At 43.3% G+C, this 17,009-nt stretch overlaps 2 protein-coding genes across 2 annotated transcripts in view; one reads left to right on the top strand and one right to left on the bottom strand.

Annotated features, from left to right (window-relative positions):
- LOC110295535 (small cysteine and glycine repeat-containing protein 5-like) lies at window positions 1-393 on the top strand. The gene has a single exon (XM_021164027.1). The coding sequence runs from the start codon at window positions 1-3 to the stop codon at window positions 391-393; it is 393 nt and encodes a 130-aa protein (XP_021019686.1).
- A 13,236-nt stretch (window positions 394-13,629) lies between these two features.
- LOC110295528 (antifreeze protein Maxi-like) overlaps window positions 13,630-17,009 on the bottom strand; it is a 3,733-nt gene continuing 353 nt past the window's right edge. The window contains exons 2-3 of the mRNA XM_021164012.1: window positions 15,140-15,209; window positions 13,630-13,942 (exon numbers count right to left, since the gene is read on the bottom strand). Of these exons, the coding sequence (XP_021019671.1) occupies window positions 13,630-13,942; window positions 15,140-15,209 (383 nt within the window). The remainder of the gene's footprint in view (window positions 13,943-15,139; window positions 15,210-17,009) is intronic.

Below are 17,009 nucleotides of genomic sequence, written 5' to 3'. Positions count from 1 at the left end.
ATGGGTTGCTGTGGCTGTGGAGGTTGTGGCGGCTGTGGCGGCTGCGGCGGCTGTGGAGGCTGTGGCGGCTGTGGCGGCTGTGGCAGCTGCGGTGGCTGCGACTGCGGTGGCTGTGGAGGCTGCAGTGGCTGCGGCTGCGGTGGCTGTGGAGGCTGCAACAGCTGCACCACCTGCAGGTGCTACCGGGCTGGCTGCTGCGGCTGCTGTGGTGGCTGCTGCGGCTGCTGTCGCTGCTGCAGGCCTGTGCTAGTCTGCTGCTGCCGCCGCTCCTGCTGCCGCTCCTGTGGTTGTGGCTCCTGTGGCTGCGGCTGTGGCTGTGGCTGTGGGAAGGGCTGTTGCCAGCAGAAGTGCTGCTGCCAGCAGAAGTGTGGCTGCAAGAAGTGCTGCTGCTAGATAGAAGAGTGTTCAGGAGCTGTGTGAGTCCTTTGTCCCATTGCTTCCTATAGCTAAAGGCCTCTTACACCCCATCATGGCTGTCTCCAGCTGGCTCTCTGTCCCTCCAACTCTCTCATACTTTCTTCCTTGATCTTTAAAGTAGTCTCATGGACAACTCTCACAAGGTTTTCTAAGGCCTAACATAGAAACTTCCAGATTGTTCTCTGGTTGCTACAACTCTTGGCAAAATCGCTGACTTGGCCTGGCCTATGCCCTTGGGATCAGGGTAAGTACTTCAGGCTACTCTTGCCTGCCACTCCTGATCAATGCCTTGCTTATGAGATTGTTTTGGAATCTTGGCCTTTGTGCAATCTTCTCTCTAAGCCTTCCCAGTTAAAAGCTGTCTGGACTCACAGTAGTTAAATGTGAGCATGTGAGCATCTCTCGGTGCCTAAAGCGTAGATCAGTAGGATCTCAGACCCATGGGCTACATTGTCTGTATTTGATTCCCATCACATGTTTCCGAGTTGTCCACCAATGTCTGTCTTCCCTCTCTCTGGGAACAGTGGATTCCCAGTGTCACTTCTGCTATGATGTAGTTGGTTTTCTTCAATGTCCTCAGTGTCTAATAAACTACATAAAATGTCCCTTAGATCTTTGCCTCACAAAAGTATCTTATTTGATAGTTATTTCTGAGGGAGGATGGATGGGTACCACTGAGTGGGAGGAGGGCATACTCCCTGAATGGCTGGGATTTATTGAGGACTTGAAGTGTAATAATGGTAGGACTATATTAGCTAACATTGAAATTGCAAATCCTTTATCCATTTCAAATCTGTATTTTAGCCCAAAATATTTTAGCCTGACAGTATACGTCTACATACACATACACACACAAATACACACACATCATACACACACACACACACATTTACAATACCATCACTGGTATCAGTTTGCATTAAATGCAAATAACTAAGGAATTCATCCTTCACTTCTTCAGCATTTTTCTTTCAGTCCCCACTAGTCATTTTTGGAAATGGGTGGCAAACTACAGACAGATGTGGAACGTCATTTTTCTACTATAGAAGCAGGAATGTGAAATGACGTTGTCCCCTAGGACAGCGATCTACCAATTTGAATATTTAAAAAAAATAAAACAAAACAAAAATGTCTTATAGTTTCAAATTTTCACATCTAAAAAAAAGTTCTCATCATTTAGTATTTATTGCAGTACATGGCGTGAAAAGCCCAGGAAAACTGGTCAGTCTTCTATTAATGAGGTCAGATCACACGATTTATCCATACAAGGGAACACTGTAGAGTGTCAAAAAAAAAAAAAAAAAAAAAAAAAGAGTGACCTAGATTGCTTTGAATTCAAAAGGAATGGTTTGAGTCTCAGAAATGTTTTAAAAACAACATGAGATCATTTGCATGGGATCATTTGTGTAAATAAAAATTTGCCTAAAGAATTTAAAACACACAGTCAAGGGGCAGCCATTCCCAGGGAGAAACTCACCGAATGTTGTCCATGTGCCTGTGATACAAAATCAGGATTGGGGGAGGGGGGAAGAGTATTTGAGGAATGAAGTTCTTAGGCCATGACTTTAGCCCATGGAAACCTTCCAAATGTCACAGGCATCATCCCCATGTATTGTAGTCATCGTTGCATGGGAGGCCCTCAGCCAAGGAAAGCAGTTATCATAAATCTCCTTTTGGGGGATAAGACTGAAGTATTGATATATGTCTCAGCACAGAAGTGTGCCAATGGCTGTCTTCACTATCATATCTGACCTCCAATCAGTCAAAGACTTCAAGGTCTCAATATCCCTGTGGAACGACCATTCCTTTGACTCTCAGGAAAGCATAACCAGGAGAGAGATACTTAGCCTAAGACATGTCCACAACAGATGTGAAAACTCCAACAGGAGACCTGGACACCAACTCTGCTGTTTCCTTTTTCCTGAGTCATCTATGCTGTCTGTGCTAGGAATTGGCTTTCAATATTGAGAGAGAAAAATGGGAAGGGATTTGATCTTATCAGAGACACCTCTTCTTAAAGTCCATGAGAATTAATGCAGAGAGACCCACGACCAGACAATGTACAGAGAGGCTTTGGGGAACTCAGCCCTAAATGTCTTCATCATAGAATAAGAGCCACAGGTCCAGAGGGGATGGATGACCCCAAGGACACAGAGTCTTCAGATGCAACACGACTCATGCCCATGTGAACTCGCAGACTGGGACAGTACATACAAGACCTGCACAGGTTCAAGACAAATGGGGTTCCAGCACTGAGAGGAGGAGGTGGACATGGGTTCTCACACCTAACTTCTAACTAGATAGCCACTAGCAAAAGAAAAAAACACTTTGTCCAATGGATTGTCCCTGGGCATATGTCTTGGTAAAGGTTTGTATTACTGCACAAAACATCAAGACCAAGAAGCAAGTTGGGGAGGAAAAAACATTCAGCTTATGCTTACACATTGCTGTTCATCACCAAAGGAAGTCAGGACAGGAACTCAAACAGGGCAGGAACTTGGAGGCAGGAGCTGATGCAGAAGTCATGGAGGGTGCTGCTTACTGGCTTGCTTCCCCTGCCTTGCTCATCTTGTTTTCTTATAGAACCCAGGGCTATCAGCTCAGGGCTGGCACCACCCACAGTGGGTCCTCCCACCCTTGATCACTAATTGAGAAAATGCCTTAGTTGGATCTCATGGAGGCATTTCCTCTAGAGAGCCTCCTTTCTCTGTGATAACTCCATTGACACACAAAACCAGCTTGTATGGTATATTAATCATACCCCAGGGCAGGCCCCATGCCCAGGGGTAGCTCGTCAACACAAAATGAACCCAAAGGCATTTTTAGACTTTGTCTCATTTTGCTTTATTTGGGCTGTGTGTGTGTGTGTGTGTGTGTGTGTGTGTGTGTGAGTGAGAGAGAGAGAGAGAGAGAGAGAGAGAGAGAGAGATTAGTGTGTATGTTTCTTTCTTTGCTTTTATTTGTTTGTTTGCTTACTTTAAAGACATACAGAGAGAGAATTAAAAAGAATATAAAGTTGGGTGAGAATGGAGAGAGGAAGTATTTGGAAGGAATTGGGAGAGGGCGAATATATGACCAAAATATATTGTATGAAACGTTTTTTCAATTAAAAGAGAAAATAATGGAGAAGATAAAATAGATTTTCCCTTTTGCCTTTTGAAATTATATTTTTAGTGTGTGTGTGTGTTATCTTTTTTTATGTCTGTGTACTTTGTGTTTGTGTGTGTGTGTTTGTGTCTATCTGTATGTATTTGTGTGTATGTGTGTGTGTTTTACCATGGTTTGTGTGTGTCGATCAAAAAAAGCAACTTTAAAAAGTCAGTTCTTTCTTTTATCACTATCCCAGGAATAAACTTAGGTCATCAAGCTTAGTAACACCTTTCCCTGCTAAGCCATGTGGCTGCTCCCTCCTCTTTCTTCTTAAAAAAAAAAGCCCTCTGAATTTAAAATAACATACATTATTAGAAATTAATTTAAAATGCAGAAGAGGAGAGTGAGAAAAACACAGTGATAACATGCACCGTCTTCATTGTCTTTCTCATCATTGTGAGCAAATACCTAAGCAAAAGGAAGCAGCCCTAAGGGAAGACACGGTTGCTCATTATTTATATAGTGTAAGGGCGCGGTCCATCATGGACAGGAAGTTGAGAAGTTTCACCTCTTCAAACTGTGGTAGAGTGGGAGGTAGAAGGAGATGAATAGAGCATCGCTCTGCTGCTCAGTCTAGGACCTATCTCCTGCGGAGTAATGTTGCCCATATTCAGGGTGGATCTTCCCACCTCAGTTAAATCTCACCTGCTACCTCATGGATGCTCACAGGTGTTTCCTGGGTGTTTCCAAATTCCATCAAGTTAAGAATCAAGACTAGCTGCCACCATGACAGGTGCTGTTTCCTTGTGCGTCATTCCATGGTCTCCCTCTGCCTTCTTTTCCCCCCAGTTATTATGGGGGAACTCAAGATTATAGTAAAAAGAATATTATTCTGGAGGGTGCACAACCTTTAATCTCAGGATGTAGAGGTAGGTAGATCTTTGAGGCCAGGCTCATCAACAAAGTTCCAGAAAACCTGTCATGAAGAAAGAAAGATGGGGAGGGGAGGGGAGGGGAGGGGAGGGGAGGAATGATAATGGACTGAATCTCTGAACCTGTAAGCCAGCCCCAACTAAATGTTGTTTTTATAAGAGTTGCCTTGGTCATGGTATCTGTTCACAGCAGTAAAACCTTAACTAAGACACCATTTAACTAGAAACATTATGAAACAACTAGTATATTTGAAGCAGAGGAGAAAAGGATGAATAAAATGCTTACAGTTAGACCTCAGCCATTTCATATGCATAAATAAAACTACAATATGTAGTTTACACACTATGTATTACAGTATATAGGTTTTCAATCTTAAAGATGATGGACTCCTTATTTAAATGTGGGGAAAATAAGAATGTGAAAAGTCAAGCTCACCAAAGGAAGCTGAGCACTGGACCTTGGTTCCAATTTATGTTCGTCTTGTTTATCAGTGCAACAACATAGTGCAAAATAATCATCTGAATTGCTGGAGACCTTCTCAGCGTGGACGCTTCAAAGACCAGATCGGCACAGCAATGAGTATGTTCAGGCTAATGCCTCAGGAAGTGTTTGCCTTCAACTTGTATAGGAAATGAAGAAAGTTACATGTGGGATGATTTACAGGTAGGAATTGTTTTGCAACCAAGGGAAGGCTCAGTTTACAGTATAGGGAAGTTTCTGTCTATGAGCTTCTTTCAAATTAAAAAAAAAATCTATTTTAATCTCATGAACCATGAGCGGGATTGGGATATCTTATACCCCATTTCAGAGTCAGACAATAAGGGAAAGGCCTGGTCTCCGGTGAACAAGGGACTCACAGGCAAATCTTTAATTTTGTATTAATTAAAATGTAACTCCATCATTTACACCCCCCATCTTCTACCCACTCCTACAATGGCTATACCCTTAAACCCACCCCCCTCGTAAATTTAGAGCCTTCCCTTATTTAACCATTTTTTGTTACATATACATATGAATGAATAAACATAAGAATGTAAAAAAGATATTTTTAAAAAGTTCGTAATGACACTCAACTATAAAAATTCTACCAAGTATTTTCCAGGAGATACTCTTTTTACACTCACCTGGCAATGATCAGATTCAAGAAATGTAAAAGTGCCGTGCACCCTTATGTGCTGTACGGTCACACTTTGCTTCCCCTAACTATCTCAAGAGCATCCAGGACTGACATTCAATCAAAGCTGTACTTTTACTCTGCTTTAATCTAGAACAGTCCGCTAGGTTTGTTAACTTTATGTGAGAAAATTGTATTGCAAAATCATCCTCGGTAAGCAGTGGTATAGCCCCTCCCCCTCCCTGACCTCTAAGGTCAAACTTCGGTTTAACAAGTTTGAGGTATTATTACACGGGCATCATCAAATCAAAAGGTGTGTTCATCCTGTTACTGGTGACATTCAATTTGATCACCACATTATGCTCAGATTGACTAAATTTCTCCCTTGGTAAGCCGCCTTTTCTCCTGTTTTAATTAATACGGTTCTTTTCTCAATATATTTATATGGCAAAGTTAAAAGTACTATAAATATATAGTTTCATATCATTTCCTATAGTTTCATAGTTTCAATGAGTTTTAACTTACTTTAAATTATGTATAAATATCCTTGTTACCAAATATTTGCTTTTATAAAACTTTTTAAAGATAACATGAACTAGTCTAATTTTTTGCTGCTAATGACATTGATTGATTGACCTTTATTTTTATTTAATGTTTTATCTCTGTATATGGGTATTATGCATTTGCATATATAATTATGGGTACACATGAGTCACACCATACATGTGGAAGGTAAGACAGCAACCTTTACTGTCAGTCCTCACTGTCCATCCTGTTTGAGGCTGGATCTCTTGCTGTTTATTGCTGGGTAGACCAGGCTAGACAGTCTGCAAGCTTCTAGGGACTCTCCAGTCTCCCCCTCACATCTCACCAAGGAGCCAGAATTACAGACACATGCTGCAGTGTCCAGTCTTTGTGGGCTTCATAGATTCAGGTCTTCACATTTTCTTGGGAAGGGCTTGACTCAGCCCTCTCTCCAATCCACATTGGATAAATTTATTGAAAAGATGATTATTCTGGCTCATGCTTCCAGAAATAAATGGAAGGAACCTCATTAATTTTACAGTTAAATGGCTGGAACTAGAAAAAAATCATCCTGAGTGAGGTAACTCAAAAAGACCAATGCGATATATATGTATTCACTTATATGTGAATGTTAGCTGTTAAGTCATTGATAAGGAGGCTACAATCCATAGAACCATAGAGGGTAGGCAGTATAAGAGACTAGCAGGGAAGGATGGATCTCCCTAGGAAGGGAAAAATAGAATAGACAATTATGGGTGGATGGGGTGGGAAATGAGATGGAAGGATCAAACAGGGAGGGGGAGAAAATTGGTGGGGGGAGGGGAACAGCTGAAAGGGCCATTGGGGGTGTTGTTCAGAAACCAAATACAGTAGAAGCTTCCTATAATATGTAGATATGTGAGGGGGATATAAATGAAATCACTAACTAACAATGCAGGCAGAGACCCAACTGGATATCTGTCACCAAATGAAGCTTCTAGCACCAGGAATGAGTTACCTTTAATCTAGTTATTGTCCAAAGGGGTTCTATGGGTACCTCCAAATGTTACCCAGACTATTTCCAAGGCTATTGAAGGCTCACCACAAACTGACTGTCAGACCCTATTGCTGAAAACAACACCCACACAACACATTGAACATGGAGATGTTAGCTGGGGCCTACCTAACGCCTTAACCCCTAAGGACGAATATTCATCACCCTGGAAGATTCTTTTCATGCTACTAAAGAAAAAATGTAAACAACCCAGCTATAAACCTTCCCATCTGCAAGAGTGATCTACCTACAAGATACAAGATCTGCTGGTACAATAGTGACTTGAAGGAGTAACCAACCAAGATCTGATTTGATCTAAGGCTCACTTCATGAGGGCCCATACCTGACACTGTTCTGGTGGCCAAAAACCTGAGACTAGATAAGCCAGGTCCTAGGGTAAAACCAACTACTATGTGCTATGTTCTGCTAAAGGAATATATCATAAAATGATTCCTGATGACATTCTGCTATGCTCACAGATCAACACATTGCTAGCTGTCATCAGAGACACTTCCTCCTGCAGCAGATGGAGGCAAATACAAAGAACCACAGCCAGACAATATTAGAGTAAAAGAGCATGGGACACTCAACTTAAAGGGCTGTCTCCATTAAATCCCTCCCCCGGGGACCAGGAAAGTCTACAGAAGAGGAGGCAGGAAGGAATAGAGGACATCAAGGAATCAAGGCCTCCTAGACACTAGCAGGGCAGGCACTCGTCTGAACTCACAGCCTCGTACTGTGGCAGCATGCACGTGGCTTGCATAGGTATGCATCAGATGTGTCCTACATATGAAAGGAGAAGTGGACATATGCCCCTATCCGTAATCAGAACCTGTCTCCTATTGATAACCACTTGCATTATGGAAGGTTACTTTTCTCCAAGGGAGTCTCACTGGAAGAAGAAACCACTCTAAAGGGTAGGCCCCATGCCCAGTAGTAGATGTCCAACACAAAACGAACTCAGTGGCATCTTTGTAGGTTCTTTGTCTCATAATGTTAAATCAGGGCATTTTTTCCTATCTTACAGGTCCTTTGCATATATAACATGGCTTCCAGTTTGGGGGTTTTTATGAGATTCCTGTCTCTGTGTGTGAGAAGATATATTTCTCTATGTATGTGCTTTTCTTGTGTTTTTTCTTTGGCTCTTTTTCTTGTTTGGTTATTTTCTCATATTCTGGTTTGTATTACTACTATTACTATTATATTATTGTTATTATTATTATTATCCCTTAGATGCCTGCTTGTTTGTATATTTAGAGGAGAGGGGAATCAGAGAGGAAATGGGAGGAGTAGAGGGAGGGCAAACCATAATCAGAATATATTTATTAAAAAATCTATTTTCAATTAAAAAAATAGTGGAAGACGGGGATGGGTATGATGTCCTTTCTGCAGGCAGAGCAATGACTTGGCACAACATATCACAGGGCAGGGAACAGGAGGCACACATTTGTCTATGTCTATCTGGTCTATCTTTCTGTTTTAATAAAGCCACCAGACTTATTCTTTAGACTCTGCCCTAAGGACCTTAGCCAATCCTAATTAGCTCTTGGAGGCCCCATCTCTAAGCATATGGGTTAATTGACAACAACAAAATGCTTGGGTTGTTTTGTTGGATGGCTGGTTTTTCTTTTCATTTGGCTGATTTTTGTTGTTGTTGTTGTTGTTGTTGTTATTGTTGTTTGGGGGGATTGGGGGGCTGGTTTTTTGGTTTTTGTTTTGTTCTGGTTTTTTGATCAGCCTTCACAGGGGCACCCCAACTGTGAAATGTGAAATATCCATAGCTTTCTGACTACAAAGATAGTTTAAACAAGGAAGGGCAGAGGCAAGCTGGACATGATCAGAGCACAATAAACACATGCATGAAAATGTCAGAGCAGACCCACTTATTTGAACAATGAATGCACGTGAACATAATTAGCCATAAAAGCAGTATGGCCTCATGTGGTCTGAACCTAATGGTATCACCTCAAATGGCCATATCGCAACACCAAACAGTGCATTTGCTTTTGAATAACAGCTTCACATCAGACCAAGTCCTAACACTTCTACTGATGCCCATTGGCCTAAGCTCCAATTTTCCATCCACAGGCTGAATCAGGATTTTTCTCATGATACTTGAAGACCATTCAGGTTCTAGATTATAATTGTTGGCTAAGTCTCTACTAACATTACAAGAAAACAGAGAACAATTGAAAACCCCAGCCAAACAATCTTGGGGTTCCCCTAACAAAGACTGAGACCTCTGTCCCATGTCTTCCCTCCTTTGATGCCAGTGTCTCAGAACTAGCTGGCTCCCTTTCCTTGCACAGGAATGCCCTCTGGAACCTTTGCTTTCCTAGGAGTCCATCCAGAGGCCACCATTAAAATGCAATAAAAGGTGGCTCTCCTACATTTCAGTTCTTCTTGTCTTATATCTGTCTCCATCCAAGATGACAGAGCCTACTATCCTTATAGGGCAAAACCCATCCTATATGCCTGCAGTTACTCATGATGGCCTTGTCTTGAGTCAGAGTTCACAGCTACACCATCACTTTATGATTCAACAAAGCAGCTTTAGCATCTTTTCACACCTGTGATATTTTGTTACAAGCATCAAGTGTACAAAATATGAGTACTGCATCCTTGACAGTTGGCCATTGAGACTAATACCTGTGGTCCCAGCTACTTTTAAGGCTGAGATGTGATATGACTTGAGCCCTCTCCTGTCTCAGATGGCATGGCATGCACAGGTGCACAGGCAAGCTGACATGCTGGCAAAACATTCTACACACAAAAAATTTCTTAAAAATAAATCAGATTACTATACCTTTCCAGATCCTAGAGGTCCATGCTCCACACCCACACTGCCCCTGTCTCGGGCAAGAAGTCTGAGTCTAAGCAGAAAAAGGAGAGGTGCCTATTCACAGAGCTTCATACCATCACAACAAAAATAGATTCCGTATCAACATGACCAAATAGAAACTTCATGCCTACCTCCTGGGTCATACAGAAAGAGAGGCACACCTGTGGTGTAACTGAAGCCTACACTCAAGACAGAACCCTGCATTAATTTTTATACGAAAGCTCTCCTCTCTCACCAGGCTTCTAAAGAGACACCCTGTAGAGGAGAGGAGTTGACGAGGCAAATTTTACATGTTAAACACTGAGCTCTGGTGGCCCATTAGCTCCTCTCTATTCTCATGGCACATGAGAATATTCCTTTCCTAAAAAGGTCGTCCCAGTGAGTCTCCCGTAAGAATAACGCTATCACTGCAGTTGCGTGGGCCAAGAAGGAATGGCTGCCAAGTCGACATTCTCTTCTCACCCTATAGGGGATCCCTCAGCAAACCTCATAGCCTGCTTTCCTGCTTCACAGGCCGGGCCCCAACCTGTTCACCCAGGGCTTCCTTGGGATAGATGGCATAGGTCCCACTTCAGCCACTTGCCCAGCCATGCCCTTGCCATGGAAAGCAGCAAATCTTCTGCCTCGGCAGCTTCTCTCCATTCAAGCTGCCATTTACGATGAGCTAAAAGCTACTTCTGCCTTCCGGTCTGCACTCAGAACACAGCATTCAATTGGTTTCTCTAGAATTGCGTTCTTTCAATTCCTTTACCACTTTCTAGAATTGTACTGTCCTCAAGACTGCATAGTTCATTTGCTTGTCCCTTCCTAGTTTGTTCAGAAGGCACATTCTACCTGAATCCTCTTAGGCCTCCATATTCACAAAGCTTCCTACCCCTTTGCTTTTCTCTCCCCCACAGCGCTACATTTTACCATAATTTTATAAGAGGCACAAAAAAACATGAGGCATAGTCTTGTTGCTTCATAATTCTAAAGCATTGTCCTCTTTATTTAATTGGTCTAACCATCAGATAGCCTATCCCTCAGACATCCCACTCCCAAGACAGCCTCAACCCTAACCTATGATCATCATTACCTTTTGCCATGCTTTGTGCTGGACGTGGTTTCACTGTAATCACATACATTTCTTTCTATGGGCATACTGAAATTCACCTCTTCATCTGCAGTCTAAATGATGGGATGCTGTTGCTATTTTGGCATTACTGTCCATCATGAGCATCCTTGTATATGCCTGCTAAAACATACATGTAATCATTTATACAGACGTGTAAGTGGAATCCAAAAGTGGTTTTGTAAGAGAAGATGGACCAAATGAGCCTAGGCAAAGGCTAGATCCCAACCATGGTTCATTTTTGTACATTTCACTGTGCATACCCATATCTAGCATGAAATAGGTGATTGTCAACTTTACACTGAAGCAAATCCAGCTACTTCACATTGTTGCCTGGATCTTCAGATGCCTGTAGTGATGCCAAGGTTTCAGTGAATTACCAAGTATTTGCAGCTGCCTTTCTCAGAGCCAACATCATAGTCCTTCATCTTCTGGGTGTGTCTGAGAAGAGCTGGGATCGGGCAAAAGGTATTCATTTCTCCTTTGTTTGGAGCCTCTTGGCACTCATATTTGTTGTGTACTTCTAGCCTGGACACTCCTCTGGCCTCTTGTATAGTGCTCTTTAATGCAATTATTCTGAAGCATCGATTTCTGAGAGCACTTCTAGGAAGACAGGGATGGGAGTGGGAGGGGCATAATAGGACTTATGGTCCAGGAGCTGTGTCAGCGGCTCACTTCTGAAGCTGTTGACCTCTTGGATCGCTCATTTCCCATCCCACACTTCTTCCAGGGAACACTGAGGTACACAGAATTAGCAGTTTACAAAAGGAAGAAACAGTGCATATAGAGCATGGATTGGTCAACACCTCACAATCCAGAGCACGGATTGGTCAGCATCTCACAATCCAGAGCACAGGTTGGTCAGCGTCTCACAATGTATACATGCTTTCGCTTTCAGGGATCCAGCAATGCGGTACAAAAAGCTGCCTGTCATGATCTCTTCATGTTTATGATTTGTTTGTTTGGTTTTTCTTGTTGTTGTTGCTGCTGCTGCTGCTGCTTTTGATGGGGTTACTGTGGTGCCTGTGAACTCCTGGGCTCCTGTGATCTTCCCACACAGGGGCCACACTGAGCTTCTCAGGATGATTTCTACCTATCATGGGCTATAATCAAACCTGTTCTAGCAACTTCCACTTCTTACTAGCTGACTTATTTAACTATGGCTATGTTGTGATCATAATCTACCAGAGAGATAGTTAACAAGTTAAACTGGAGATGGAATAAAGATCTGCACTAACCTGCCATCGAGTGTTTGCGTGTCTACTTGTTCTTGTATACATGCATTTATGTGTGTAGATGTGTGTGTACATGTGTACATGTATACATGGGTATGTGAAGACCAGAGGTCAGCACCATGCCATAATCAACCACTCAGCACCTTATATATGCACTTATGTATATGAATATGTAGATATGTATATGGGTTCACATTTGTGTGTGTGTGTGTGTGTGTACACACGTGTGCATGTGCACACATCAGCCATAGGGCAGCATCATGGTCATTCTCAATCACTTTTTATCTTTTTTTTTAAAAGACAGTATTTCTAGATGAACTCAGAGCTCACTGATTTCGCAAGACGACCTAGCCGGCAGGACCCAGGGATCCCTTGTCTCTGCTGTGCAGATGCTGGAAATGATGTACACACATACATGCTTCGATTTTAAATGGATGCTCCGAACTGAAGCAAGCACTTTACCATCTCCCCAAACCCATGTGATCAAACATTAACCTGTTAATGGAACCAAGCGACAATAACGCAGACGGCAGTTTTGGCTGCATACGCTTCAGATTTGCCTTTCATCGGGTCTCGGACAGGTCAGTATCTCCTAGGAAAGGGCAATGCAAGATCTAAGAGACATTGATGAGATGTGACACCACACACAGTACCAGGGGCTCTTCTCTGACTTATGTAAGAGGGTAGGTTAGAGCACCAGACCCTTACAATCACGCGGAGACCTTTTAGTAGTGACTACACACTCAATATCTGACTTGAGCCAACAGCAGGAGTTTTTACTCTGCTGGGGTTAGTTGTATTTTCGATTAGATACACCAGAATAAGAAAAGAAACAGAGAGGTTGACAATTTGGGGTAGTTTATTGGGAGAAGACTATCTTGGTTTCACCGAGATGAAACCTTTAGCTAAGATTCAGTATGTGGGAGTTACAGGGAGAGAGAAAGGGGGGTAAAAGGAAACATTCACGGAAGCGGGAAATCTCCAAAGACAGAACTTTGAGAACCATTACGCTATTTTGTTACTTGTAGGCAAGATTCTTGTTGGTCTTTTTTTTTTTCTTGGAGACAAACTCTCAGAAACCAAGGGATCAGGATGGACTCTTGTGATTTGAATCACAGTGGGCAGGCAAGCAGAGAGTCTTACCAAGCAGACAGTTACCTGCAGCACCTTCCCAGCGACCAGGTCAGCACCTTCCCAGCGACCCCTCTCAGCAGCAGCATTGCTTCTGGCAGCAGCACTTCTGCTGGCAACAGCCCTTCCCACAGCCACAGCCGCAGCCACAGGAGCCACAGCCACAGGAGCGGCAGCAGGAGCGGCGGCAGCAGCAAACTAGCACAGGCCTGCAGCAGCCACAGCAGCCGCAGCAGCCACCACAGCAGCCGCAGCAGCCAACCCGGTAGCACCTGCAGGTGGTGCAGCTGTTGCAGCCTCCACAACCACCACAGCCTCCACAGCCGCCACAGCCGCCACAGCCACAGCCACCGCAGCCGCAGCCTCCACAGCCACCGCAGCCTCCACAGCTGCCACAGCCGCCACAGCCGCCACAGCCACAGCCACCACAGCCACAGCCCATGTTGTCAGTAGAGAGGATTCAGGTGCAGTGAGGAGACTCGGGAGAGGAGAGGGAGATGTGATGCTCCTCCTGCAGGGGGAGCCCCTTAAGTACCAATGCTGAGGAGTCCCACAGGAAACACATGACCACTTCCCTGTTCAGCCTGGTGTCACAAGAGTCTCCAGTGTGTTATTTACTTCCCTTTCGAATGCCAGCTAGATTTATTGCACAACTTCTTTTGTTTCTTTACCTAGGTCATGTGCCCAAAGGTACAGAAAACTGGCATCCATCAGCCCACTCAGAAGGCCCACTTAGTACCATGAGCAATGTTTCACATCAGAAAGACAAAGTCTTTGTGAAACCTCCCAAGTCTTCCTTTCCCATTTTCTTACCCAAAACTGGAAAACTGAAAAGTCTCAGGCACAAATGCCACTGTCAAACAATCCAAACAGCTCTGCCAGAGCTCACCCACTGAGCAATGGGAGATCTGCCTCCCTGCTCCTACCTGATGGTGGCCTGAGACTCTGTATTAATATTCAGTGTGCTTAACAAACACTGTATGATTGTCTAAAAGGCATGAAGAATCCACAACAACCTATGATATATTTTCTTTTTATAAATTCCTATTGAACTTTAAATAGGCACAGAGCTTATCTTAGAATGAAAACTTGGTTAGAGTGTTTTAAAGTTTTATCAATTGATATCCAAAAGGAAAATCTGCATGCCAAGCTATTGGTCTACAATGGTAAACACATCAAGAGAAATAAATTAGACAGACATGGGGGTGTGGTGATAAATTATCATATTTGAAGATGTTTCATCATAATAGGCTATTTAATTCTACTGTGAATAATATTTATGAAAATCAAATAATCATCAATTTCAGTTTTGACTAAAATTAGTGATACAGGTATGTCAAAAGTCACATCGGGAAGTTAAATTGACACTGATGTGAATATAAATTAACATTGCCCACCAAAAAGGAACCCTGTAGAGGAATTTAATAAGAAACATGGAGACAGCTAACAGCAGCAACATGATCCCACTTCTGTGAAGGGTGATGGGGTGGTAGATAGGAAGGAACATGGAAATAATGGCAACACATAAACTCATTTAGTTACTTAATGTTTCAGACATGTTCAAAATCACAAGTGTGGCTTCACTTGGTCTGATAGAGGCAGCCCCATTATCCAGCTTTAAAACAGAAGCCAGGCAAGGAGCATGGGGCTCAGCTTCAGGACCTCTCAGCGGAGCACGGTGAGGACTCCATGCATCTTGGATACATACTTGAGGAGCACTTCCCTTTCGGCTGAGTTTCCACCAACTATACTGCTTTGAGACAATAGACGGGGAAATGCTGTGAGGAGACATAACAGCAAGGTTTAGATTTTTGTTGTTGTGGACTTTTGTCGTTGTCTTCTTCTCCTTCTCCTTCTCCTTCTCCTTCTCCTTCTCCTTCTCCTTCTCCTTCTCCTTCTCCTTCTCCTTCTCCTTCTCCTTCTCCTTCTCCTTCTNCTTCTCCTTCTCCTTCTCCTTCTCCTTCTCCTTCTCCTTCTCCTTCTCCTTCTCCTTCTCCTTCTCCTTCTCCTTCTCCTTCTCCTTCTTCTTCTTCTTCTTCTTCTTCTTCTTCTTCTTGTCTTCTGTCTTCTTCTGTCTTCTGTCTTCTTCTTTTGTCTTCTCCTCCTCTTCCTCCTCCTTCTTCTTCCTTGGTAGTACTGACATTTTGAGCCAGAAAAATTCCTTTTTATGGAGGACTGTTCTATCTATTGCAAGATGCTGAGCAACATTGCTGACACAAGCCAGGCAGGAAAACAACCTCTCTCCTATGTAAAGCCCCTGACAATGTCTCTGCCGAGTGAATCCTGAAGGCAAAATAATCCCCTGTGATTGTAATCCACCATTCTGTCCATGTGTAAGGGGAATATCGAATATCATAGCAACCTAGGGGGAGGGGTTTGACATTTATATTTAGTCCTATGAAGTATGCATTTGAATTTCGTATTAAAAGTTTCTTATTTTTCTTAAATATTTGATGAGGCTTCCTGGGGTCCATGATTCGGAATGCTAAGACTCTTGGTGTCTGGAGGAAATTGGTGAGGGAACTGCTCCATCTCTTATGTGTACATGGCTCCATCATCCCTTCCTCACAGATAGACTGTGTCCTCTAGAAATTGATGTCTGCTGTCATCTGGGTCTTCTTCTTCTTTCTTCTTCTTTCTTCTTCTTCTTCTTCTTCTTCTTCTTCTTCTTCTTCTTCTTCTTCTTCTTCTTCTTCCTCTTCCTCTTCCTCTTCTTCCTCTTCTCCTCCTCTTCTTCCTCCTCCTCCTTCTTCTTCACATATTTCATGGGAATTCAAGTTGCAAGGAATTTTAGTTTACTTGGGGGCAGCATGAAGCCAGATAGCAATAGAGACTCTGGACTCTGTTGCCCACCCACCCTGGAAATCCATGAGAAGAAAGGGGGATATTTTTGAGCCAGTCTGGAAAGTTCACTTTGAAATACATCAAGACAAGTTCTCAAAACTGACAGCGGCCTTGCCATATGGTTTTCCTGTGAATCAAGGGGAAAGGGAGATGTTCTGATACCCTAACGTAGAAGCTGGAGTGTGGGAGGGTTAAGGGGCTTTGCCTCTTGATAAGGGGATGGAAGTGACTCTCCATTGATCAGAGAGGAGGACAGACCCCTCTGAATCCCAGGGACAGGAAAAAGGAGTCAAGGAATCCTGACATGTGACCAGGAAGTGTATTTTACCCAAACAAGACCAGAGGAAGGGCACATGTGAGCTTGGAAACTGATGTCAACACAAGACTAAATATTTCAGAAATGTGTTTTTACTGGAAGCATCACGGGAGGAAGTAAACACTAAAGTAACAAGTCTGGAGTGAGGCACATTCCATGAGGAAATGCACTCAGGGTCTTGTGAATCCTCCCAGGGAAGTTGATAGAAACAAGGAAGTAGCTACCTGCTGATGTAAGGACACAGGTGTATTTAAGGGCCCCTTGAAGCAAAGGCCATCACATCTCTCTCTCCTCTCCTGAGTCTCTCTCCTCACTGCACCTGAGTCCTCTCTACTGACAACATGGGTTGCTGTGGCTGTGGTGGCTGTGGCTGTGGCGGCTGTGGCTGTGGTGGCTGTGGCTGTGGTGGCTGTGGCTG

This window comes from Mus caroli, chromosome 1 (assembly GCF_900094665.2).
Source record: "Mus caroli chromosome 1, CAROLI_EIJ_v1.1, whole genome shotgun sequence".
Classification (NCBI taxonomy): Eukaryota; Metazoa; Chordata; class Mammalia; order Rodentia; family Muridae; genus Mus; species Mus caroli.
This window is presented reverse-complemented; position numbering and strand designations above follow the sequence as displayed.